The sequence below is a fragment of the Botrytis deweyae genome (assembly GCF_014898535.1).
Source record: "Botrytis deweyae strain B1 chromosome Unknown BDEW_025, whole genome shotgun sequence".
Lineage (NCBI taxonomy): Eukaryota > Fungi > Ascomycota > Leotiomycetes > Helotiales > Sclerotiniaceae > Botrytis > Botrytis deweyae.
In genome coordinates this window covers 386,684-410,752 of record NW_024066232.1, presented here as the reverse complement: position 1 = coordinate 410,752, position 24,069 = coordinate 386,684, and the positions used below count along the sequence as shown (strand labels likewise).

Sequence of the window (24,069 nt, the reverse complement as noted above, 5' to 3'; positions counted from 1 at the left end):
TTTCATTCGCTTATACACTCTTGGCATAATTTCTATTTCTAAATTCGTGTAGGAACCTCGAGGCCACTCTGAACGGATCTCCCTGCCACTCGCGACCTCCTCAACTTCTTCAGATCTACCAAATCTCCCTGATTTTAGTGTCAAAGAGCTTGCAATTTCACCATCGTTTGCAACACAATTTCGGGGCGCTTTTACTTCTACGTCTGCGATCTCGAATTGATATAATCTACTTTTGTTACTGGTGGTTTTGAAGCCACAGGGGTTTCGCCATGTTGGGTCCAAAGGGTGGCATGAATTGGAAGGCTACAAAAGCACAATTACCGCCTGCGAGAGCGATATGGGTATTTCTTACAAGGACGCGATTTTTACTATGTGTAGCGTTAGCTGGCGTCGTTGTATTATTATGGAGAGGAATTAGTACTTCAGCACAAGAGATGCAAAGGTAAGCAAGCACATCACTTATGGCTTATCAGTGAATACCAGAGGAGACGAACAACGCTGATTTGGTACTGTGTTTAAAGATATTATTGTTGGGGACCTTCGAAACCACCGATGCAGATGACATTGAATGAACAGGCCGACTGGAACGCGCATTTACAAACACCAGTTATCTTTAATCATCATGAGCCAGTTGTGGTCAATTCTACCACGATTAAAAGTGTCGACCTCAACCCTATCCGATCTACTACAAAAGCAATTGCGAACAAGGAACGAATTTTGATCTTGACCCCTCTCCGAGATGCCGCGTCATATTTGCCAAAATACTTTGATTTACTCTCACTCTTGTCATACCCACACGATTTGATTGATCTTGCTTTCTTGGTTGGCGATTCATCTGATGACACTCTCGCTGTCCTTGCTGCAGAACTCGACAGAATTCAGGACGGAAAGGAAACTGAGGCATTCAACAGTGCTTTGATTGTTCAAAAGGACTTTGGTGCGGTTTCGGGCCAGACCGTTGAGGAACGTCATGCATATGCAGCTCAGGCACCCCGAAGAAAGATCATGGCTCGTGCCAGAAACTATCTCTTATCTGCGGCATTGAAACCAGAACATTCATGGGTCTACTGGAGAGATGCAGACATCGTTGATAGTCCCGAGAAGATCATTGAGGATTTCATTGCTCACGATAGAGATATCATTGTTCCAAGTATGAATATTTCTCTTTTGTAGGATTCGTTACATCTACTGACTTTTGCAGATGTCTGGTTTCATCGATACCGTGATGGGGTTGATATTGAGGGTCGATGTAAGTCTAGACCACACTCGGAAGTCTGCGATGGATGCTAATTGTCTCTAGTTGATTACAACTCATGGATCGAGTCGGATAAAGCACTTAAGCTTGCCTCAAAACTTGACAAAGACACAGTTATTGTCGAAGGTATGTATTAATTTCGAATTTTTGTGTGTCACTATATTAACAATACTCAGGTTATAAAGAATTCGATACTGGTCGCACTTACATGGCTTTGATGGGTAACTGGCGAGAAAACAAGGATGAGGAAGTTAAGCTTGATGGTATTGGTGGAGTCAACATTATTGTCAAGGCAGATGTTCACAGATCAGGTAATTGTGCCAGGTAATTTTGAAGAGGGCAAATTATTGACCAATGTATAGGAATTAACTTCCCCGCCTACGCATTCGAAAATCAAGCCGAGACTGAAGGGTTCGCAAAAATGGCCAAGAGAGCAGGGTATGAAGTTATTGGATTGCCCAACTATGTCGTCTGGCACATGGACACGGAGGAGAAGCCCGGTAACAACATTTGAGATGCCACTGTATTAAGAAATTCGTTCGGACACGTCTTGATGCATACACGGAGTTTTTTTAGTCAGAAAGAGAAGATTTTGTATGATTGGATTCGGAAAAGGAATCAACATTCAAAAAGGAGGGGAAAAATGATCCCCCCCAACCTATTTTCGAAGGGGGTTTTTTAACTTCGAGATTTCTTGTACCGAACTTTTTTCATTTTTCATTCTAGGGCTTCCGGGAGTTTGATCATTTTTTTTACGAATGAAGATAAGGGCTTGGGCTTGTTAGCAAGCATGGTTGCAAGGACAGCATACCACTGTAATAGAAATGTCCCAATTGCGATTTGTTTATGAATGGTCTTATTTCTTCTGTGGTGCACTGGATGAAAAATGGAGGATGATGAATAGGAAGGTGGGATTTAATGAGAATGCGAACGAGAGTGCGAATGTGGTTAAGAGGGAGTAGAGGTTGTGAGATTTGTAAATGTTTCTATGGGTATGGATATTGAGGTATCTATGAATAATGGATGGACGGATGGGTGGGTGGGTTGGTGGGTGGGTGTATGGATGTGGGTGCGAATAGTTAGTTGGGTGATCCTGAGAGGATATCAAAGGGTTTGGGAAAGGAAGGAAAGGAAGGAAAGGAGAGGAGAGGAGAGGAGAGGAGAGGAGACTAGAGAGTGGAATAGATAGAATAGCTTACTGGGTAAATACACTGGTTTGCGAATGAGAGGAGGCTTGTGTTATTTGGATGTGCGTTTCTTCTTGTGATGCTTATTTGTGATACTGTTATGTGATTGGATTGCTGGTGGTGGGAGATGGCTTGATGGGGTTTGGTCTCACAGATCAGATCAGATCAGATCAGGAAGCTGGAGACCCTTGATCTTTGAGATTTGGCTAGATTGGGTTATGGAGATGAAGATGGAGATGAAAGAGAAAGAGAGAGGAGGACAGAGCAAAGTCGAAAGTTTTGGAGGAGTGGATGGGATGATTGGGTAATTGAAGAGGGGGCGAGGATATGTCTGATGCTTGCTTGCTTGCTTGCTTGAGATTTACTTTGGTTTAATGTCATGATTCGTAGATATTCATATCAGGAGTTCTCTAGATTTAGACTCGGCTTGGGTTTCTGGACATTTCTTTCCCTTTGCTGGTCACAATGTCGAGATATCTTTTCTTCTTATTGTTTCGCCACGACTGGCTCCAGACCCCAACTCAGCCAGATATCTATCTAGACAGCGAAGTTGTCAAGTTGCACGATATCTCATCTTCCTTCTTCACACAACCATCATGTAGAGTAGAGTGACTTTTTGTTTTTCGAATTGATGATCATCGTTATAAAGTACAGAGCATCACATCTCATCTCGGTGCTTTTCATTCCCCATCCTCTAAAATTCTCGCCTCATCTCATTCCTTCACTTCACTTGACTTTCCCGCCTTCCCAAATATACATATCCAGCGTCGCCTCGTCTGCATCCCCTGCTTTTCTCCTCTCTAGTTCTTCTTGGTAATAGTCAATGATTCCAAATCAGCACGTTCCTTGGCCTCGGCTTCGATCTCGGCAATGATGGGGGAGAGGTATGCGTAATCCTGTGAAATTTATGGGTTAGAACGAGCGTGGAAATCTGCTGGAAGAAATGAATGAGACTCACGTCTTCGGGCTTGGTGTGTTGATCCTTGGGCAAAAGTTGATGTTGGACGGAACACTGTAGGATTGTCAGTCGTGCGTCTAATTTTTGTTTACTCAATTGACTTGAGCAAGCAATGGCGTGCGTACCTGAACAGCTCTTCGCAGACGGAAAACACGATCATAAGCTTCCTTTTGCGGTAAACGCTTGAGCGCAAGAAGAACCTCTTCGGATTCCTCGGGGAGTAAATCATCGGCTCTGTAGTTTCGTGACATGTTAGTTTCTCTTCTCTGCTTTGCATATCCCAATTCCCATGCATTTATGTTCCTGTATTGCATATTTGAGGTGCAATCAAAAATATCGCATACCTTAATCCCAACTGACGGTATCCAGCAGCATTGGTGTACCATGAGGCCAAAGGCTTCATCATCTTCAAGAGCCCGGGCTTCTTGGAAATCCAGCTTGCTAACGATGGTGCAGACATGATGGGTGGATTTGGAGGGGTGGTATTGGGGAGAGAGGGGAATTCGTCGATTTGGGTGGTGTATATTGCGAGTGAAGTTCAAAAGTTATGAGTGTATTAGGTAAGCGAGTCAGCGTTGTTTGAGGGGTCCGTGATTGGTTGGGAGGAATGAGGGACGGAACGGAATAAAATGGGTGGGGGAAGATATCGGCAGGATTAATGTTCACAATGAGATGAGTTTTGTATGGAGAGAAAGGCGAGTAGAGGTGGAGATGGATGTGGATGTGGATGTGGATGTGGGATGAGACGATTTTCTTTGTTTGAGATGGAGGTTTGATTGAGAGGTGTATGTAATGGTTTCTTTCCTCAATTCGGGTGTGAAGATATGCTGTTTAATAGATCATGACATGGTATATATGGAGTAGAATGTTCATGATGATCACAATACCAATACTGGGAGAACTACTCGTCTAATTGAGGCTTTCCACATTGATTAGCTACTCGAGTAGAATTAGAACGTTGTATCAATGCATCAATCACCACTGGAGCTTATTAGATGATGGTTAACATGATAGTTAATATAAGATGCTAGTAGAGATGCTGCTGTGCCATTGAATACCGCTTAATGGTAGGATAGGATATGAGTAGGTGCAGACAAAACATCTAGATACCAGGTGTAGCGACACCTAGTAAACCAATTATACTCAAGTTCCAACTGTTCATACATATCATGCTACTGGTAGGAGGTAGGTAACTTATCATACCGGTATATCATATCATTCCTATCATCCATCCATCCATCCATCCATCGCTCACCACCTACCTAGGCCTTTCAAAATCAAGCTTTCCCTGTCTCGAACCAAACGGGTTGATTTCCCCCACTTTGTTGAATTAGAATTATGATATTCTACTCGTAGTTCTATTTCTTGTGTACCTACCTACTTGCCTACCTTTCTCACACAACCTTCTTTCTTCTTTTGATATCTAGAACATCGAAAAGACATCCTTATAATCATAAATATCATCAAATCAGATTCAATCACAAGCTCATCCATAAGATTTCATCCTCCGTTTGGAATTGTACCTGCTTCTTACTTTGGCTTGGCGGTTCGACCCTTTTTCTCAAGCGATTGATTGAATAATCTATTTTATAAGCTTTCCGAGAATTTTGAGCCGGTCTTGAAGTCCGGTGTTTCCCTCAACCACAAAATCCTCAACCCACTTTCCTCAAAGAACCCCCAAAAGCCCACCTTTCCAACTTTTCAACGCTCGCACAATCCACGAAACTTCTACAAACATTCAGGCGATTGTCAATGGCCTGCGATAACCGTTAGCTGTTGTGTCACTGGCGTGCTGCGTGGGATCTTTCCCCGCACACCGGGACACGAGATTGCAAGAAAAGAACGGCGACAACAAGTGAAGGCCTTCCAAACCCATCGGCGGCTTTCCTCTCGGCGAGATTCACTTCTGCCTGCCTCTGGCTGAAGTAGCAGAAGCTATTAGATATTTGCGCCAACAACAATTACAATGTCACATGAACGCAGCACGCCATCATCATCGGGATCCGAGGATTTTGCGTCCTCTCAACCTACCACCCAACAATTCACATCGAGTTTAACGTTTGGAGGAGGAGATTCACCTATTACTAGATTGGAGAGAGTAGCTAGAACAAGGGCGGAATGGGAATTCAATGCATTTGCGGGGGCGGTCGGTGGTTTTACTTCTGGAGTTGTCACTTGTCCACTAGATGTTATTAAGACGAAACTACAAGCACAAGGGGGTTTCAGAGCCGCACAAGGACTAGGGTCACTACCCGCGGGACAAGCGGTATATAATGGTTTACTTGGAACTGGAAGGGTGATATGGCGGGAAGAGGGGTTGAAAGGATTGTATCGAGGCCTTGGTCCAATTATCCTTGGTTATTTACCTACATGGGCAGTTTGGTTTACGGTCTATGGTAGATCAAAACAGTTCTTTGCACCTCACACCGGTATGAATTATGAGTAAATCTTAAGTATGACGATGGAAGCTAAATAAATCTCTACAGATAATACAGTAGTGGTCAATTTTTGGTCCTCAATAATTGCTGGAGCTTCATCGACAATGGTTACCAATCCTATCTGGGTTATAAAGACACGTCTGATGTCACAAGTTAGCCGCAAGGCAAAGAATAACGGAGCCAGACCACCTTGGCATTATCGGTCAACTTTAGATGCAGCAAAAGTGATGTACAGGACTGAAGGAATCCTATCCTTTTATTCTGGTCTGACTCCTGCACTACTTGGTTTGACACACGTGGCTGTCCAGTTTCCAGCTTATGAATATCTCAAGAAGAAGTTCACAGGCAAGGGGATGGGAGAGTCAGCAGAAGGTGATGAAAGTGCTCATCTATTTGGAGTGTTATCTGCAAGTGTGCTCAGTAAGGTCATAGCAAGCTCTACCACCTATCCTCACGAAGTCATTCGGACAAGACTTCAAACCCAACAAAGATCCATGCCAGCTGCTTCAACAGAATATGGCGCATTTAGGGGAGGTCTAGAAGGACACTCCCATCAACACGGGGCTTCCAACCCCCTTGCTCAAATCAAACAAGCGGTCCCGAAATATAGGGGAATTGTAATGACATTTAAAACGATATTACGCGAAGAAGGATGGAGGGCATTTTATGCAGGTATGGGCACGAATATGATGAGAGCGGTACCTGCGGCCACAACTACCATGCTCACCTATGAGTATGTTATGAAACATTTAAATCATGCCAAGGCAGAAGGATTACGAAAATCGGGAGAAGATTGGTAAATGTTTCACATATTCGACCATCCTTCTCGGCAAGATGTATAAACTTCAAAAAAATATGGCACACACCTCCAAGGTTCGAGGTAATGAAGAAACCAAGAAACATTTTTGCATTTTAAAGCATTTGAAGTTTGCGGGCGTTCGATCATGTACTCAGTCATTAGGTATTGAGTTAGCATGATGCGGCCTTTGTGTTTATGGAAGATATTACAGACGTTCATATCTGAATGATACCTTTTTGTGAACAGGGGAATTGTACTTATAGATGGTATTAGCCATCATGGCAAATGATTGTTTGATATTCCACCTTGACCTAGATGTGCAGTTTTGTAAAGATCTCCCCAACTCCTACGTGTAACCTCGAAATACAAACTGTTGAAGTAGCTGTGCACTTCAATAAACCCAAACACCGTTCCCGTCTCCATTGTTATTTTCATTCAACATTACTCTGCTTTCCCAGCAAAACCACCTTCTCTTCCCTTCGCCGCTCGCTCTCTCAGCTTCCTCTCCACGTCATGCCTCTCGGGCGCATTTCCTTTCCTCCTCAGCTCCTCCAAATTATCTTTTGCCGTTCCCAGTAATTGTTTCACGGTCGTTTGCTCCACAGGCGCATCTAATTGTCCATGACGCCTTAAACTTTCATTGGCCCAATCGATCTGTCCACCGTCTGCTTCGCGATGTTTTTGAGCATTCTGCTTGGCTGCCCGGATGGATGTGCGGGTGTATGTGAATAGGAGTAGTGCCATGGTGGCGGCTGCTAGAGGAGCAGTCAAGGTCTAGAAGGAGGGGTTGTTAGTGGGAGCTGGGAAGGAGCTGGGAGGGATGGAGGGGAATGAATGGGTGGATAATGGGAATTGGGATAATATGATTGATACCTTGCCATTTAAATTGAATTTGCGAGGAGCCATGGTGAAATGCTTCTTGTAAATTGATTAGAAGAATTTGAATAACTTCACATTTCTCTTCTTGTTTGCTTGTACGATATCGTAGTTGTATTAGATATACCTAGTACGTGGATGAACTCAAATAATCGCACGGTTTTTTTGAACATGGGAAATAAATAGTAATAAATAGAGGACGTCATGCGATCTTCGGGGTTCGATCGACAGGGATCATTAAACAAGGGACTTTACCACTTTTTTTTCCATACAGATAGATAAGTCCTCAACACTTTTGCATTGAGCACCTATTTATGAATCTTTTGCTTGTAATGGAATTCTATGAATTGATGGATCGTGTTTGATAATTTCTCAAGGAGAGTTTTGTGTGGGTTTCGCATGGGAATTTGTTCTACGTGTACGAGACGCAAGGTTGAATGAGATGAAGGGACTTAATTTCGCATCGGCATCGGCGTGGGCGAGGGCGAGACCGTGGACTTGTGGGAGATGTGTACAGAGAGGGACTAGGAAATCTTGGGTGCAGAATGCGACTTATTCGACGGGGAAGAGAGGAGGAAGTGGTTATGGGTATGGACATGGAAATGCATATCAGCAGAATGGAAGGGGAAATAAAGTTATTATGGCTTCTGCCGCGGGGGGCGTAGCGGCAACTGGACTTGCTTTCACGGATGATATAAGGCATGCGTATGAAGCGGTGGAGAGGACAGGGAGAGTGGTCAGTACGCTGTTTGTTTGTATCAATGAGTGAGTGATTTTCTAGCATTGTGTCGGATCGTTTGGGACAAGTGGCTAATTCGAGGTGCGACAGTTATCGAGTTACATTGAACCACAATGAGAAGATTGAAGATCAGGCAGAACAGGATAGAAGATTGAAAGATTGTCACCAGAGATGTGCGGACCGGACATTGAGAGTCTTGGAGAAGAATGGGAGTATATTTATAAAACTCGGGCAACATTTGGTATGGAATTTAGTTACACCTAGATGCATGATGCATCGGCTAATTGGTTTTCGCAGAGTGCTATGAATTATCTTCTACCGTTAGAATGGACGACCACATTTATACCCTTGCAGGATAAATGTCCTGTTTCATCGTTGGAGTCGGTAGAGAATATGTTTATGATGGATACCGGCGAACAACTTTCAGATTACTTTTCAGAATTTGCACCTCTACCGATAGGGGCAGCATCTTTAGCTCAGGTACATCTAGCTACTGTCAAGGAAACGGGACAAAAGGTTGCGGTGAAGGTTCAACATCCAAACTTGGCGGAATGGGCGGCTCTTGATCTGGCATTAACTAGCTTCACATTCGCGACGTTGAAGAGATTCTTCCCAGAGTATGATCTAGAATGGTTATCCTCGGAAATGGAGATTTCATTGCCAATCGAACTGGACTTTACTGAAGAGGGAAAGAATGCTTTGCGGACAAAAGATTACTTCTCACGGATACCGGAACTACCATTGATTATACCTGATGTTTTATGGGCAAAGAAACGCATATTAGTTATGGAGAATGTTGCAGGACACCGATTGGATGATCTCGAATTTCTTGATTCTAACGGTATCGATCGCGACGAAGTATCCGCTGCCCTCGCTCGTATCTTCAACGAAATGATCTTTGGCAACAATGCTCCTCTACATTGTGATCCTCACGGGGGTAATCTCGCTATTCGCAAAAACGACAATCGCCGTGGCGCCAATTTCGACGTCATTCTTTACGACCATGGTCTGTACCGTGATATACCTCTCGAACTCCGTCGCTCTTATGCAAAACTCTGGCTAGCAGTAATTGACGCTAATGAACCCCGTATGCGCAAATACGCTAAAGAAGTGGCTGGCGTAACCGATGAACAATTCCCCCTATTCGCCTCGGCTATTACAGGTCGCGATTACACCATCCTAACGAAAGATGTCGCGCTCGAGCGATCGGAAGAAGAGAAGAAGAATATTAATGATGCATTGGGTGAAGGAATGCTTCAACAACTTGTACAAATGTTAGGACAGGTTCCGCGAATTATTTTGTTGATATTGAAAACGAATGACTTGACGAGGAGTTTGGATGAGAATTTACATACGCGACAGGGACCTGTGAGGACTTTCTTGATTCTAGCGAGATATTGTACAAGAACGGTGTTTGAGGAACAGCTGGAACAGATCAAGGCGAGGGGTAGCCTTTTGTGGCCGGCGAATGGATTTCGATTGTTGGTGGCGTGGTTGGGATATGTGAGGGTGGGGTTGAAATTGGAAGCTTTCGAGGTTTGGCTGAGAGTTAAGAGAATCATGGGTACAGCGTGAAGATCGGGCGGGGATTGAGAAATAATGTTCATAAGCAGTGGAGCGGTTATATTGAGCGTATCTTGTGTGCATAAAGTAGGTAGTTAGCGGAGGGAAAGATGGTTTCTTCCTTCGGATAGTTGTATTGGGTGGGGTTGGTTGGGCTCTTTCTTCTTTTTAGCGCGCATGAAAATTCTTATAGATAGATAGATAAATAGATAGATTTGGAAGAGCTGAAAGAAAGCAGAAAGATAGATAGTGTGTATGAAATACGATTTCTATTATGTTATGTTATGTTTTGTTATGTTTATTGTGAGTTGTAAGTTGTAAATTGTAAGTGTGAAAGTACGAGAGAGATGAACGCGCAATGAAGAGTTAGGATTGGTAGTCGAGAGGGGTCTGAAGATTAGTTGGTACTCGGTAGTTGCGATGGGGATGTATAACTAAGAGGGGAAATGAACACTACGTCTCGCGCAGAAAAGATGGTGTAGTACGTAGGTACCTAGGTACACTAGAGAGTTTTGTGGCGGGAGTGATGGTTCAGGTTCTAATGTATAGTATCGTGGATGGTTTAATAAGAGTTATAGGTGTAGGTGAAGGTGAGAAGATTCTTTGGGGTGTGGAGATGGATGCATATGCGGGAGGTTTGTTGGGAGAAGATTGATGGGGTGGCTGAGATGGATGGGGAGATGGATGGGGAGATGGATGGGGAGATGGATGGGGAGATGGATGGGGAGATGGATGGGGAGATGGATGGGGAGATGGATGGAGAGATAGATGGGGAGATGGATGGATGGGGTTGGGAAATGAGGTGTAGAAAATTGAAGAGAGGGAGAGAGGTTTTTTCCGGTGGAGTTTGGGTGTTACATTGTGTTGTGTATTTGATTTTGCAAAATTGCTTTCTTTGAGCTTGGTAACTGCCCAGGTGTAGATGAGAAGCATTTGTTTGCTGACTGGTGTGGAATATTGTGATTATAAGGGTAATGTGAGCTACGGAGGAGATGAATGAGAATGAGAATGAGAATGAGATGGATATCTGATTGAGATTCAATACCGTAAGAAAATTAATGGTGTATGAACTAAATAACTTGCATGAAAAAGACGACCTGTCAGTATTTTGGGTATGGAATAGTGGATAGCTGCGGAAATGGTGGGATCTTTATCGTACGAGTTGTGAGATTGTTTAGATACTTGGGTATGAGAGAATGTGCTTAACATCTTGCAAAGAGCAAGGCAGCAAACCCCATTTTAATCCATCGCTTGGTTCATGCTTATACGCATGGTTTTTACAAGTAGAGCAGCAAGCTTGGGCTGTAATGCTGTTTAGAGGTAATCTCACTAGTGATGAGATCCTCAAATGCGGACGAGGGATTGAGTTCTATCTGTAGGTATACATCATTGTATCATGTTCATCTGGAGTATTTCCTATGTCTCAGCCCAAGCTTAACTTCTCCATCCCAATAGCGCAACGTCACCAAGTGAACATCTCCTCGACTATCTTATTTTGAGTATTGATTTCTTGTCCTTGTCGAGTATATACCAAGCGACCTCCTCTGGAATCTAAATCAAGGATTGGATCAACAGTCAACGGTCTTGCGTGTTCAGAATAAGGGTTCACTTCGCTCCACGTGCTTTCCTCAATTTCCACAATTCCATCCAAAGCATTCGCGACTAGGATGCTGTTCCAAAGTCCCTCCTGACGTTTGACCGAGCGGAGAAGACTAATAATCTGTCGACGAATGATAGGTTCTTTGCACTGGCGAACTAAGTTATAAAGGGGGATAATAACGCCCATGTCCAAATTAAAAGAAATGGTTGATTCTCCACAGCTACTGTCAGATAAGATATAAGAGATGATTTTCTGACCCAACATCATCATTCTCTGGATTTGAGGCATGAATTCACTCCAGTGTAAGCGATGTGTTGGTGGCAAATATTGGATATAGCATGATATATGATTGTCCAATGAGTGAAGTTGTAGTACTGCAACGGCGATGTCTTCTTTGGGGGTGAAAGACGAGCCTCTCGCTTCTATAAATGCTTGGAGCTCATGCGAATATTTTGAATGTAGAGCCTCAAAATTGTCAATGATCTGACGAATACGGGCTTCGAAATCGATGGGGGAGTATACTGGATCGGTTGGAGGTTCGGAAGCACGCGCGACACTGCGTTGGAATAGGTAACAACCGTATTCGAAACAGTTTTTGGCTTCTTCGACATTACGAAAGAATATAGGAACGTTGTCGTTTATTATTCCGGAGAGTGGATTTCCATAGAATAAAGGCTCGTAACGTTCGGCTAACTGTAGCAATAATATTAATCAAAGTATAGACGGGTACACGGGGAAAGGAGAATGAGGGACGTACAAAACCTTTTATGGTTGTACATTCTCTATCTAATCCGGAATATGTCCTAGCTAGAGCCCCTGGAGAAGCATATAAATCGACAGGACTTTTCGAACCAAGTGTTTGATGATAAACCATTCCATTCTGTTGGTCCCATTCGGTTTCACGCAGCAGCTTCGCGCCACTTTTTATATGTGCTCCTGCTGAAGCACGTTGTCCTGCCATACTCTATGAGAATCAGCATGTAAGCAAGCACATGAATGGTAACAGCACACTAGTTACAGAAACGAGAAGTACCTCAAAGTTAGCGAAAATAATGCAAGCGATAAGACAAACATCAACACCTCGCTTTTCATTCCGAGACAGCGGAGCTAAAAGATCTCTAATCGCAAAATTGTATTGCTCTAAAGCAAAAACCTTATCAATATCAGAAATTTGCGTCTTTCGCTCTGATAATTCATGGATAGCACCTAAAGCTACAACGGCATGGCGTACAGCCGACTCATGATGCGCAGTTTGAAGCACAAGTCTTTCCCAGAAATCGGAACCGAAAAATCCGGCTAATTGAGAGCAAGTCCGTTGCACAAAGAATGCAAACGATCGCTTTGATTGTGGGGAACTAAGGATATCAAATGAAGAGTTTGCTGTGATGAGACTCATATCACCCGAAGGCGACGTGTCCAAGGTTGGGACGTGATAGCCTGGACATATCCGACGAGTTGATGTACATTTAAGACATGCGGGTTTTGCCTCGTCACACTTTATTCTTCGTACTGGAGAGTTATTTAGTTTTTGTTATCCCTTTTAGTTTTCTGAAACTTACTTCGACAAGTCAGGCAACCCGTCTTGGTCTTCGGTCGGTATGCTCGCTGTCTCCTTCCTTTCGCTACCTTGGGCATTGGGGACTAAGCAAGAACTGTCTACCGATATGATATAAGAACTCAACAATGAAACTCAACAATCAACTCGTGTGATAAAACTAGGCGTAGCGTGATGTTTGCTATATCAAAAAGCCGAACGTACAGAATAAGTAAACAATGCGGGAATGGGAGATGATACTCGGTGGCTGACAGCATTCCCCCTGGATCTAAGCCACACAACCCCTAGTCTCTCGAGCCACACCACATATGAGTACTACCTAGTAGGTATGACATAGATGGATGTCAGCTTAAAGGTAGATTATGCTGGGATCCCTTGCAGAGTGTGACCTTTGAGCGTTATCTGCTTATTTTCCTGTATCGATGGTTTCCTTGATTGACTAAGGGCGCAATACCTATGTCACAAACATTGATGAGTATCGGGACTCGCAACAGAGTATCAGAGTACTTCAGAATTCCAATATATAGAAAGAAGATGGAGAACAGAAAAGTAAGTAAGATGGCAGCGGCGAGATGGCCAAAGCATTGTGCTCAAGAAGATCTCATCGCTTCCGCACAGCCAAGACATATAACCCCTCTGGAGAGGAACTCATGTCTTGGCAAGCGTGGTCATTATATTCGCTACCTTCTCCTGGTCGTGCTTATTTTAGTATTTGCTGTTGTTTCGAAGAATTTCTGGGGTGCCTACTTTGCTAGAGCTCTATGAAATTTATGCCCAGTCAGAAAAGAATTATTGTTCACGATCCAGAGAATTTCGATTGGGAAACAGCAAGTTTCCACAATCCTTATTGAAGTTTACTTGCTAATATGAATCCTTTTATAGATTACACCATCACCAAAACTGAGCTTTCATTCTTGCTATAGATCATTTGAATGTGCTCGTCTCGAAGTACCACTCGATTGGAATAATCAATCGATCGATTTGAGGCGTGTGGCAATAGCATTGATCAAACTCCCATCAAAAGTAAACGCGGGTGATCCACGACATGGTGGTTCTATCATTATCAATCCAGGTAAGCTGTTGATGTTCTCTCGATGAAGCTAGAGCAGATACTAATCGACTTCAAGGTGGTCCAGGAGGCTCGGGTGTCAATCTTGCCAGGAATCAAGCACGTCATCTACAAACCATCGTAGACTCTCCCTCAAACCCGAATGATACCAGTAACACCAAAGCAGCTAATAAGTATTTTGATATTGTCTCGTTTGATCCGCGAGGAACTGGTTTTACGACTCCTGCTTTTATATGCTTTCCCGATGCTGCTCAACGAATGAACTGGAATGTCGCTTCGGACGTGGAAGGAATGTTGGGGAGCTCCAGTGTAGCCTTTAAACTTATGTGGGCGAGAAAACACGCCCTTGCTGATGCTTTCTATACACGGATGGGTGTTGATGAGAATGGGGAGGATGCATTAGGAGCATATATGAATACACCTGTTGTTGCAATGGACATGAAAGCGATAGTGAAAGCCTTATCTAGATCGAGAGACGAATCCCTAATCCGAGGTCGAGAATACACTAAATCATCGAAGATTGAATTTGTGGATAAAATTCAGTACTGGGGTTTCTCGTATGGAACTCTGCTAGGCACGAAATTTGCAGCTATGTATCCAGGCTTTGTTGGTCGTATGGTTCTTGATGGCGTGGCTGACGCTGATCGCCATTACGCCGGTAAGTTCTTCCTCCTTGTGTCTAAATTTCTGTCCAACTCTGCTAACCAAAAAGGCACCTGGGATGGGAACCTCGAAGATGCTGACACCATCATAAATAAATTTTCTGAGTACTGTTTTGAAGCAGGTCCCGAACGCTGCGCTCTATACTCCAGTAGAGGCTCAGAACACATTCACGATCTTTTAGACGACATCATCGCTTCCGTCACGGATTCTCCCATTCCAGTATCTGTTTCTGACGTACGTGGGCCCGAGATTATCACGAGTAGCGGTGTGGAAGGTGCAGTCCGATTAGCCTTATGCTCACCATTCGAAGAATTTGAGAGACTGGTAAGGATCTTGTATGATGTTTCCCAAATGAATGAAACACTTCTTGCAAATTCCAAGTCGATGGAATATGCATGGCAGGATCTTCAGCCACGATGTCGTTCGAGTGATCCATACTCCTCATATTGCTTCTCGCCCCTATAGACTATGCTGAGGAGGTTGTTGGAGCCATCTCGTGCTCTGATGGGCCGGACCAAACTAATATGACTGCCACCGATTTCCTGGAATATTGGCAGCGAGTAAGGGAGGAGAGTATTTATTTGGGCGATCGGTGGGCAAAAAACCGGATGTTGTGTGCTTTTTGGAAGCTCAGACCAAAACTTACATTTCCAGGTATGTTTGTTACTCGTGGTATAGAGCATTGAACCCTAACAACCCTCCTCAGGCCCCATCGAAAGATCAACCTCGGAGCCAATTCTATTTGTCTCGAATACCCTGGATCCTGTCACATCTCTTGCGAAATAAGGACTGTATTCATTTTTATGCCACCTAAGTCTTGCTAATTATCAGCAGTGGTCAAAATATGAGTAAAAGATTCAATGGATCGAGACTTCTACAGCAAGATTCAGAAGGTGTAAGTAACTTACTTTTCTTAAACTGATCTCGTCTCGTTTGCGGAAAGCTGAAAAACGTAGCATTTATTCCTCTCGACGCCTTCGATCTGCAGCGCTAGGATTGTGAGGCAATATTTTCAAACAGGTGCACTTCCAGAAAGTGGAACAGTATGCCCTGTGTATGATAGAGCATTTGGCTTATCTGGCGAGGGACGTTCAACTACCATGAAATATAGCGATGAAATTTTGCTTAAGGCTTTGAGGGCTATAGCCACTAGTATGCGGTGAATGGAAGATACTATGTGGAAAGCGTAAATGGTGGATAACGCAATTGCTCCAGTATATTCCTTCGAATGTTCATATTCCACAGATTATCCATAATATAACGCATCTCCAAGACTTTATTGCCATGAGAAATAATCTTGCATTAAGCCAAATGGCATTGTCTGAACTGATTGATATTGCGGCTCTTGAGGTAGAATTGGCGGTGCAATTCCGGTACTTAAAATTTCGTCTATGTGGTGTCCACAGAGATCCGTCTGTATGCAGGTATCAACATAGTTCCTCTCGGAATTGTACACTTCGCGATCCAAGACATCCGATACCTGAACGGGTTGTTCCGACCAAGAGGTACGAATCCGTGATAGGTCAACCTTTCCGCTTCGTCTTCGACTCAAGCCCGATGATTCACAGGCTCTGGCTCTATCCGGCGTGACTCAATAATGTTATTCATGGTGTATGCCGCCAGTGGTATTTCCGCTGTAGATGGTTGAGATGTTAATTCTTCTAAAGTTTCTCTGCGCCAGATTATGTTTTGTGTAGGGTCATGCGTTGGTAGTCCAAGGTAAACATAGCACTCCTTCTCTTTAATCTTAAAGTTCGTGGTATCTCCGCGGTTTCTTCTTCGATTTTATTGTGGTTGGGTATGAGTTGAGAATTTATTTGCACAATTGGCTTAATTAGTGACGATCTAGATACATGATCGATAGTTGAAGGCGCAGAGTCACGACTTGAAATCTTATCATCCTTATCAGAAGCAAAGAACTCATTGTTGGTACCAAATGAGACTTGTTATAAAGGTAGATGTCGTGTTTGGCCACTTTCGGGATGCAGCCAATCGTAAAGAAGTTGGGGCAGCTTGTCGCTCTCTGATGACTGTCAGATTCCAGTTATCGACAACAACCATGTAATGGTTTGAAGCGTACCTTGATGTTGTTCTCCTTGGGTATCCTCCCATGCTATATAATATCGATCAAAGATTCCAAAAGCAACACAAACCACATTTTGCATATCCTGAAGTCGTGCTAAAGTGGATGGCCCGTTCTGAGCTGTAGGTCTGACTGTGAGAAGTTTTTTTCGTGTTGGTATTTGATGATACAAAAGTTCGTTACTGCAAAGACTGACTCTGTGAAAGTGTTGTTACTACGCGATTTTTCTCACATTGACTTTGAATCGAAATATGTTACATTCGATACATTTTTAATTGCTTTATCCTGTGGACTCTGGAGGGAACTGGTGGGAAATTCGGGTAGTGGCGTGGAACGACAGGAGAAAATAGAAGATATCGTGCTGACGATACTTGGAAATGAACCAGAGCTTGAGGCGTAAGAACTCCATGAACTACAAGATGAATCTGATGATGATCCAACAGAATCCCGCGAAAACATTTCAGAGAGTGAAGGTGCAAAATATAGAAAGCGAGATGCCGAAGGAAAATCTAAGTATGATAATACTGAGCTCCATGTTGTCGAACAAAGTGGTACGTCAAATCACCCAAAACTTATACATTGAAACACTGTAGTTCAAATATTCATAATGACATCAGCTTGTATTTAAGCATAGGGGATGTAGTATATACATGGTGAACTAAAGCTCATGGATATATGGATATACGCGATTAACTTTGAATTCGAAATAATAACTGTTTGATTTGGTATACAATATCAAAAAGATTCCCGGTACGTAGACCAGGTATCCATTCAGTTTTGTCTATGAAGCTTGGCTCAACTTCGTAACCGTAACACCACCGCCCTTGCAACTAGTAAGGTGAATGGTGTCAAGGAACATTCTTTCTCTTCGCCCAATGAATAATTCAGACTGGATCGATGCTGTCGCAGATACTTGACGGGAGGCGTCAGCGATATCAAACACGGAAGAATAAGATTCATCACTTCTTCATGTTTCAAATGTGTTGAAATCTATCGGCCATCGAGTTTCAATTATGTTTGATGATATAGTAGTAAAAGGTTATCATATCGATCTAGGCAAGTCGACGCCTATATGGGTAAAAACTGCGAGTGAAATAATATGCCATGACTTCGCTGTATTGAGAGGTACTTCAAAAATTTCATTGAAGGTTTCATTCACACTGATGTGATGTTCGACCAAATGATTACGTAAGGTGGAAGCCATTGGTGAGCCAATCACTCGCAGTAAAAATTGAATTTTTGAGTTTGGAATAAATCCGACATGGACCGGAAATAAATTTCAAAAAGTGTTCTTATTCCCAGTCGATGTAAATTTTAAATTTTGGCGCCAGATTGACGACCTGTTTCGCTCGTGTCGTTGAGAAATACCGTTCAAATTTTCAGACGTGCAACAAAACAATTTTGTGTTGCAATTCACGTGATATATTCGGAGCTCGGACCATCTTGTCATATTCGCGCAGTCTCGAGCCAGTGAACATTTTTATACATTTATCCCGAACCGATCTGAATTAACTTTGAAGCTTCTGAGTTAACTGACATTTTACATACATGCTACTCTTACGTGATGATCTGGATCTATAACATCGGCTGTATATCGGGTTTCCTTTTCAATATATTGTTGGACTATGTCATCGCTTCCTAAGACTCAACTGATTGCGTTTTTCATTCAACGCTGCATGCCATGGTATTTCTGCATGATTGAACTTCGACACAAGCTGGAAATCAAGGACGCGCCTCATTTTGATACGAAGAACGCAACCGAACCTCTTTATTGAGATATTTTCACTAACACATCATACTCCGCACGATATGACATGGCATTCTGAATCATATCATGTGATTCTACTTTATGCCACAAGATTTCCATATCACAGATTATATTGTGAAACTGCACGACTGTTATGATGCAGTGCAACATTATATCATGGTGGAGTTATCTCATTTCGCCTAGTGGCTTGCCTCTTCGTACTCGCTTCTCATGCCTACTTGGCTCAATTTCCACTGCTTTTCTATTCTTCCCAACTTCTTAACCAAGCGACCATCGTCCCGACCATAGTAAAGAGTCCAAATGCCAGTTTTTTCGCCGTTTGCTTCTTTTTCGACAGCACAAAATCCCTCCCATCCCTCGAGAGTCAATCTTCTGTCTTGTCTGGTGCAGTCGAATGGGCCTGTAATGTTAGGCTGAGCATCCAAACGCACTCCATACTTGACTTCGTAAGTTTCTCTTTTAACGTATGTCCAATTCATAATTAGAGCAACGTCTGTGATAGTAGAGACAAAGCCTTCGTAGTTGGATCAGGATATGGAAGATAATATCCTGCGAATAGATGTAGTGTGGGATCATTCATGCTCTTATTGATATATAGCTGTTTTTAGTATCAGCTTTTAGTGGCCATGTTCTTTGGTTTTAGGATAAGAGAGATAAATGAATTGATTTTGTCGTAGAAGAGGTGACTTTGAAATCAGTACATTCTATCACTAACTTTGGAATCTCTGAGAATAATCTGCCTATGATCAACCTCAAGGCTAAGCGGTGATGCTTCAACACAACTTGTAATCAAATTGCATCTCCGTGCACGATGTTCTTCCCTGCGATCTTTGGGTTGGCCTTGTCTAATTGCCTCATTCGTGGAGAGTAGTGCTGGTGCTGTCACCAGTGCAATGAATAGTGAGGTCATGCTTACCGCTGCCTGTTACAACTGGTTTGGGGGTTTGAACTAGATTAAGACAACGACTGAAAAAGAGAGCTTGAAGAAGAAACTTGCTATATAGGGTTGGTGAATTTGAATTTTAAATCAACATTCTCGAAATGAGAACTTTTGATTAATTGAAGTAGTTCTGAAGCATTAATCTGTACTTTTTCGTCTTAGTACCGTCCATCATTATATTTGGAGTGGCAAGCATAGGATTTCCCAGTATTCGTAGAGAAAAAAAACTTTACGGTGGTTTAAATGCATTACATCAAGGCGCGAGTTTCGCTGATTTGATACTTTCAGTGCCTTGATAATTTCGAATCTGGATCTGCCAACATCGGTCCCGCGAATGTGGATAGTGAGGGATAATCTATAAAGTTGACTTGCTAATCCTCTAGTCAGCAGCGCCGACATCAATTCTCTTCAAGACCATCTAAAACTCGGCAAATTGGTGTCTGGATTTTCGAATTATTTCCTACAACTAGTTTCCATCGAACCTCATCCCCTACCCCAATCTATCTACCATCAAGTAAATTCAACCCCTCTTCTCCCAGCACACGATACTAACACAAAACCAGCACAAAATCGCCCGACAGAACAACATTCAACCAAACCGCCTATACACCACCCTCCTCCACCGACAAATCAAACAACAGACACAGAGCCACAACCGGAATCAATACAAACCCATTACCCAACCCTCCCACCTCAGAAAGTCTTCGCACACCAGCAGCTAACTATCATCCCCCCTTTCAAAGCAGACACATGTACAAATGTACCAGTATCTCCCCAATAAAAAACTAACCTCTCCACAGGAAATCTACTCAAAGGCGCCACAGAAGTAGACGACACTCTAAAACCCGCAGCTGTAATGGTATTTATAAAACTTGATCTAGATGAAGTTCACCTAACGGCACGGATACGTGGTGATATAGTTACTGGACTTTACTAAAAACAAGTCACAGAAAAAGTTATTATGGAGTTTTGCAATTGCATAAGCGAGGAGAGAAAATAATAATGAGATGGATTGGGGTTTAGATCTCGATGTGTTGATTGGAAGGATTTGTTGTTACTTTTAAGACCTCGAATATATATGGGACTAAGACTATTTGTTCTTTCATATCTTGAAATTCGTGTATAGTGTAGAGTTAGAGATAGTGAATAGAAACTATACTTACCACATTCAAAACATCTCTTCGGATCTACGTATACAAGCCTCCAAATCACACTTCTTGATTAAAAGTTAAAACTACAAATATCCTCACTCCTGACCAAGAAGAAATAATTGAGAATCCTAATCTCAACTAATAAATCAGTTCAAAGTACTAGTATCATCTCGTAGAACATCCTCACCCTTCCAGATAGCATATCCCAATACTTGATAAACCCACTATCTCAATTTCCTGTCAGAGAGGAAGAAAAGATACATCACTAGGTACTAGAAGACATCAATTTTCACACCGCGGATATCTTGACCAACTATCCGAACCTTGAAGTGCGTGGATTATGTAACATTACAGAGGAACGTCTGTTTGTTCATGAAGCTAAGCTAAGAGTGAGGGTATAAATACTCATCATCGTCAATAGTCCTCTAACCAGTGCAGTACTGGAATGACTTCTCGCATCGCTGTATAATACCTAGGTACCTAGTTATAACTAGATCAAAGTTTGTAATCGCAGAAACCACGAGCGGTGAGTAGTGTTCTCTATAGAGTGAATTGCTTGAGGGGTATCGATCAATATCAGTAGTTATTGAATATATAAGACATCACACTCTATGATCGAAGCCCGGAAGGATGCCAGCTGCTTATTTCATATGTGCTGCTTGCACCAGCTTTCGCGTGATAAGCTAGATACAAGTTATACAAGTCTTAATCCTATCTATATACATACATACATACTCCTTCACCTCTCAAGAACCAACTCCTATCTCCCCACCTCCCATCTTCCCATCTTCCCATCACCCATTACCAAGTATAACCCCCCCCCCCCCCGGAAACAAATCCACATTTCTTCTCATCCATCCAGAATCCACAGAATCCACATCCAGCTAATCTCAAAACCTGATTACTCCCAAGACATCCCCGTCCTCACAACATCTCATCAAACAAACCAAGGAATTCTCAAATTCCAAAATAACATCTCAACCCAATACATATATACACAGTCGAGGCTATCGATGCAGTCCGCCAAGTAAACATATCATCAAAGCCCCAGCTGCAGCATCCAGAAAAAGGCATACCCACTACCCTACCCACTACCCTACCCACAACAGCACATATCAGTAGCCGGTCAACTCTTGTAATGATACGATACACCCAAGCCCACATGCGGGTATGCAATGCAATGCAAAGCAACATCCCATCCCCAAGACAGTGCGAAACCTCTAATTCGTATTCGTTTTCGAGTTGTGACCCCTTTGAGCTAGACCCCCTTACCCCTTGCTAGTATTCCCATGTATCGAGATCCGAATACGCACCCCCTGTTCCCATCACGTGTTTGTGGTGTCCTCGATACTTATTAAGTCTCTCTTGACCCTGCGGCTTCGATTGGATTCGATATATTCCAGTTCAATCGATCCCATTACTTCTCCTCTATATCTATATCAACAGTCCCATCTCCATCTCCATCCATCCACCCACGACAGAAAAATCCTCAACATGTCCACCCCCGTAGTCCTCGAACCCCAAGATCTCACTCGCGATTCCGCCTTCAAGAAAGCGCTGCATGGCCAGACAGGCCAGACCGACAGATCCTTCATAAACCTGATACACAAAGACAAGAACGCGCAGAAGCTCGCCGTGGATCAATACTTCAAGCATTGGGACAACAAAGTCGCCAAGGATGAAACATCGCTGGATCGTGATGCGAGACGAAAGGACTACGCTACACTCACTCGACACTACTATGATCTCGCAACCGATCTGTATGAATATGGATGGTGAGAAGCACATCCCCTTCCTGCGGCATACTCCACAAACCATCTCCTACCAGAACAGCACTAACCACCCCTCCCTCCATCCAGGTCCCAAAGTTTCCATTTCTGCCGCTTCACCCCCGGCGAGCCCTTAAAGCAAGCTCTCGCCCGACACGAGCACTATCTCGCCCTGAAAATGGGTCTTCAACAAGACCAGCTCGTGCTCGACGTCGGCTGCGGCGTCGGGGGGCCCGCCCGCGAAATCGCAAAATTCACCGGCTGCAACATCGTCGGGCTGAACAATAACGACTACCAAATCGAGCGCGCGACACGCTACGCGCAGCAACAGGGACTGGACCATCGCGTCAGTTTCGCCAAAGGCGATTTCATGCAAATGAGCTATCCGGATGACAGTTTTGATGGCGTCTATGCGATCGAGGCGACCGTGCACGCGCCCAGCTTGGAAGGGGTGTATAGCGAGATATTCAGAGTTTTGAAGCCCGGCGGCGCGTTCGGCGTGTATGAGTGGCTTATGACTGAGAAATATGATAACGATGATCCTCGGCACCGAGCTCTTCGTCTGGGGATCGAGCAGGGAAATGGAATTAGTAATATGGAGAAGATTTCCGTGGCGCTTCAAGCCATGCAGAAAGCGGGCTTCGTCTTGGAACTCCATATGAATGTTGCGGATCTTGAGGGCGGGGATGCGATCCCGTGGTATTGGCCTCTGAGCGGTGACTTGAAATACATGCAGAGTATTTGGGAACTGCCCACTTTCCTTCGAATGTCACCTGTTGGTCGCACGGTTGTGCATAGCTTCATAGGAGCCCTGGAGACTATCGGTCTGGCTCCGAAAGGAACTCAGAAGACGGCCGATTCGCTAGCAACAGGAGCAGACTGTTTGGTTGCAGGAGCGAAGGAGAAACTATTCACACCGATGTATCTCATGGTTGGTCGTAAACCAGCAGTTTGATGAGAGGGGTGGCTAGAAGCGCGTAATTAATTGTTCGCATAAGAAAACTTATTAAACCATCTAGTATAGTATAGTATAGTATAATATAGTACAGCATTCGCTAACTCGAGCTTCATTATTCTCCACGTAACCATCTCAGTGCGTCTGCGGACCTAGATAGAACATGGCTTTTCAGTGACGATTTACTCGCTCAGTCTCCGTCGACCACCAACAAGCCAATAGTCCCAATACCCACCACAACACATCACCAACAACAGCAAGCAAACCATCCTCCCCTAGTCTTCCAAACCCCAAAGAAACAACCCTATAACCCCCAAAGTTCCCACCACCCCCGAGAGAAAACCCAATCGCACTTGCTAAATGAGAAGACTTCCTCAACCGACACTATGGATGAAGAAAAGTCTCGAGAGATGTATTGTACACTAAGACATACCCAAGTAGTCAAGTACCCAATTAATTGTCAACGAAAATCCTTCACATTAAATTGCTACCTATATGTTCAAAACTTTCCGATATAGCAATTATAAAAGTAAAGTTGTCATCCCCCTCAATCCCATCCAATTAGGTAGGAAGATAGCTAGATCGAAGAGCTCATCAGATTTTTCTGCCACAAAACATCCTTTTTTTTATGTTCATACACCTTTGAATTTCACGATTATCACCGTGAATTCACCCCAATTCCCTAGCACATCTATTCTCCT

At 43.4% G+C, this 24,069-nt stretch overlaps 12 protein-coding genes across 12 annotated transcripts; 6 read left to right on the top strand and 6 right to left on the bottom strand.

Annotated features, from left to right (window-relative positions):
- Positions 1 to 269: 269 nt before the first annotated feature.
- On the top strand, positions 270 to 1,769 carry EAE98_009050 (uncharacterized protein; the record flags this gene model as incomplete). Its single annotated transcript, XM_038956671.1, has 6 exons — positions 270 to 442; positions 522 to 1,150; positions 1,202 to 1,249; positions 1,301 to 1,381; positions 1,432 to 1,566; positions 1,618 to 1,769. 6 exons carry the CDS (start codon positions 270 to 272, stop codon positions 1,767 to 1,769), a joined length of 1,218 nt encoding a protein of 405 aa, XP_038807041.1.
- A 1,473-nt stretch (positions 1,770 to 3,242) lies between these two features.
- Positions 3,243 to 3,860, bottom strand: EAE98_009049 (uncharacterized protein; the record flags this gene model as incomplete). Its single annotated transcript, XM_038956670.1, has 4 exons — positions 3,243 to 3,338; positions 3,401 to 3,454; positions 3,526 to 3,634; positions 3,745 to 3,860. The coding sequence occupies 4 exons, from the start codon at positions 3,858 to 3,860 to the stop codon at positions 3,243 to 3,245; spliced, it is 375 nt and encodes a 124-aa protein (XP_038807040.1).
- A 1,506-nt stretch (positions 3,861 to 5,366) lies between these two features.
- On the top strand, positions 5,367 to 6,638 carry EAE98_009048 (uncharacterized protein; the record flags this gene model as incomplete). The annotated part of the gene is made up of 2 exons (XM_038956669.1): positions 5,367 to 5,829; positions 5,887 to 6,638. 2 exons carry the CDS (start codon positions 5,367 to 5,369, stop codon positions 6,636 to 6,638), a joined length of 1,215 nt encoding a protein of 404 aa, XP_038807039.1.
- Positions 6,639 to 7,078: 440 nt separating this feature from the next.
- On the bottom strand, positions 7,079 to 7,543 carry EAE98_009047 (uncharacterized protein; the record flags this gene model as incomplete). Its single annotated transcript, XM_038956668.1, has 2 exons — positions 7,079 to 7,411; positions 7,511 to 7,543. The coding sequence occupies 2 exons, from the start codon at positions 7,541 to 7,543 to the stop codon at positions 7,079 to 7,081; spliced, it is 366 nt and encodes a 121-aa protein (XP_038807038.1).
- Positions 7,544 to 7,955: 412 nt separating this feature from the next.
- Positions 7,956 to 9,827, top strand: EAE98_009046 (uncharacterized protein; the record flags this gene model as incomplete). The annotated part of the gene is made up of 3 exons (XM_038956667.1): positions 7,956 to 8,278; positions 8,343 to 8,493; positions 8,550 to 9,827. 3 exons carry the CDS (start codon positions 7,956 to 7,958, stop codon positions 9,825 to 9,827), a joined length of 1,752 nt encoding a protein of 583 aa, XP_038807037.1.
- Positions 9,828 to 11,277: 1,450 nt separating this feature from the next.
- Positions 11,278 to 13,050, bottom strand: EAE98_009045 (uncharacterized protein; the record flags this gene model as incomplete). Its single annotated transcript, XM_038956666.1, has 4 exons — positions 11,278 to 12,108; positions 12,173 to 12,379; positions 12,449 to 12,924; positions 12,975 to 13,050. 4 exons carry the CDS (start codon positions 13,048 to 13,050, stop codon positions 11,278 to 11,280), a joined length of 1,590 nt encoding a protein of 529 aa, XP_038807036.1.
- A 454-nt stretch (positions 13,051 to 13,504) lies between these two features.
- Positions 13,505 to 15,488, top strand: EAE98_009044 (uncharacterized protein; the record flags this gene model as incomplete). The annotated part of the gene is made up of 6 exons (XM_038956665.1): positions 13,505 to 13,519; positions 13,853 to 14,042; positions 14,098 to 14,697; positions 14,752 to 15,123; positions 15,168 to 15,356; positions 15,409 to 15,488. 6 exons carry the CDS (start codon positions 13,505 to 13,507, stop codon positions 15,486 to 15,488), a joined length of 1,446 nt encoding a protein of 481 aa, XP_038807035.1.
- A 58-nt stretch (positions 15,489 to 15,546) lies between these two features.
- On the top strand, positions 15,547 to 15,865 carry EAE98_009043 (uncharacterized protein; the record flags this gene model as incomplete). Its single annotated transcript, XM_038956664.1, has 2 exons — positions 15,547 to 15,597; positions 15,659 to 15,865. The coding sequence occupies 2 exons, from the start codon at positions 15,547 to 15,549 to the stop codon at positions 15,863 to 15,865; spliced, it is 258 nt and encodes an 85-aa protein (XP_038807034.1).
- Positions 15,866 to 16,384: 519 nt separating this feature from the next.
- EAE98_009042 (uncharacterized protein) lies at positions 16,385 to 17,244 on the bottom strand (the record flags this gene model as incomplete). Its single annotated transcript, XM_038956663.1, has 3 exons — positions 16,385 to 16,644; positions 16,783 to 16,967; positions 17,018 to 17,244. The coding sequence occupies 3 exons, from the start codon at positions 17,242 to 17,244 to the stop codon at positions 16,385 to 16,387; spliced, it is 672 nt and encodes a 223-aa protein (XP_038807033.1).
- A 1,477-nt stretch (positions 17,245 to 18,721) lies between these two features.
- EAE98_009040 (uncharacterized protein) lies at positions 18,722 to 19,463 on the bottom strand (the record flags this gene model as incomplete). The annotated part of the gene is made up of 1 exon (XM_038956661.1): positions 19,248 to 19,463. The coding sequence occupies one exon, from the start codon at positions 19,461 to 19,463 to the stop codon at positions 19,248 to 19,250; it is 216 nt and encodes a 71-aa protein (XP_038807031.1).
- On the bottom strand, positions 18,733 to 19,032 carry EAE98_009041 (uncharacterized protein; the record flags this gene model as incomplete). Its single annotated transcript, XM_038956662.1, has 1 exon — positions 18,733 to 19,032. One exon carries the CDS (start codon positions 19,030 to 19,032, stop codon positions 18,733 to 18,735), a length of 300 nt encoding a protein of 99 aa, XP_038807032.1.
- A 2,675-nt stretch (positions 19,464 to 22,138) lies between the features above and the next one.
- EAE98_009039 (uncharacterized protein) lies at positions 22,139 to 23,368 on the top strand (the record flags this gene model as incomplete). The annotated part of the gene is made up of 2 exons (XM_038956660.1): positions 22,139 to 22,419; positions 22,504 to 23,368. 2 exons carry the CDS (start codon positions 22,139 to 22,141, stop codon positions 23,366 to 23,368), a joined length of 1,146 nt encoding a protein of 381 aa, XP_038807030.1.
- Positions 23,369 to 24,069: the final 701 nt, after the last annotated feature.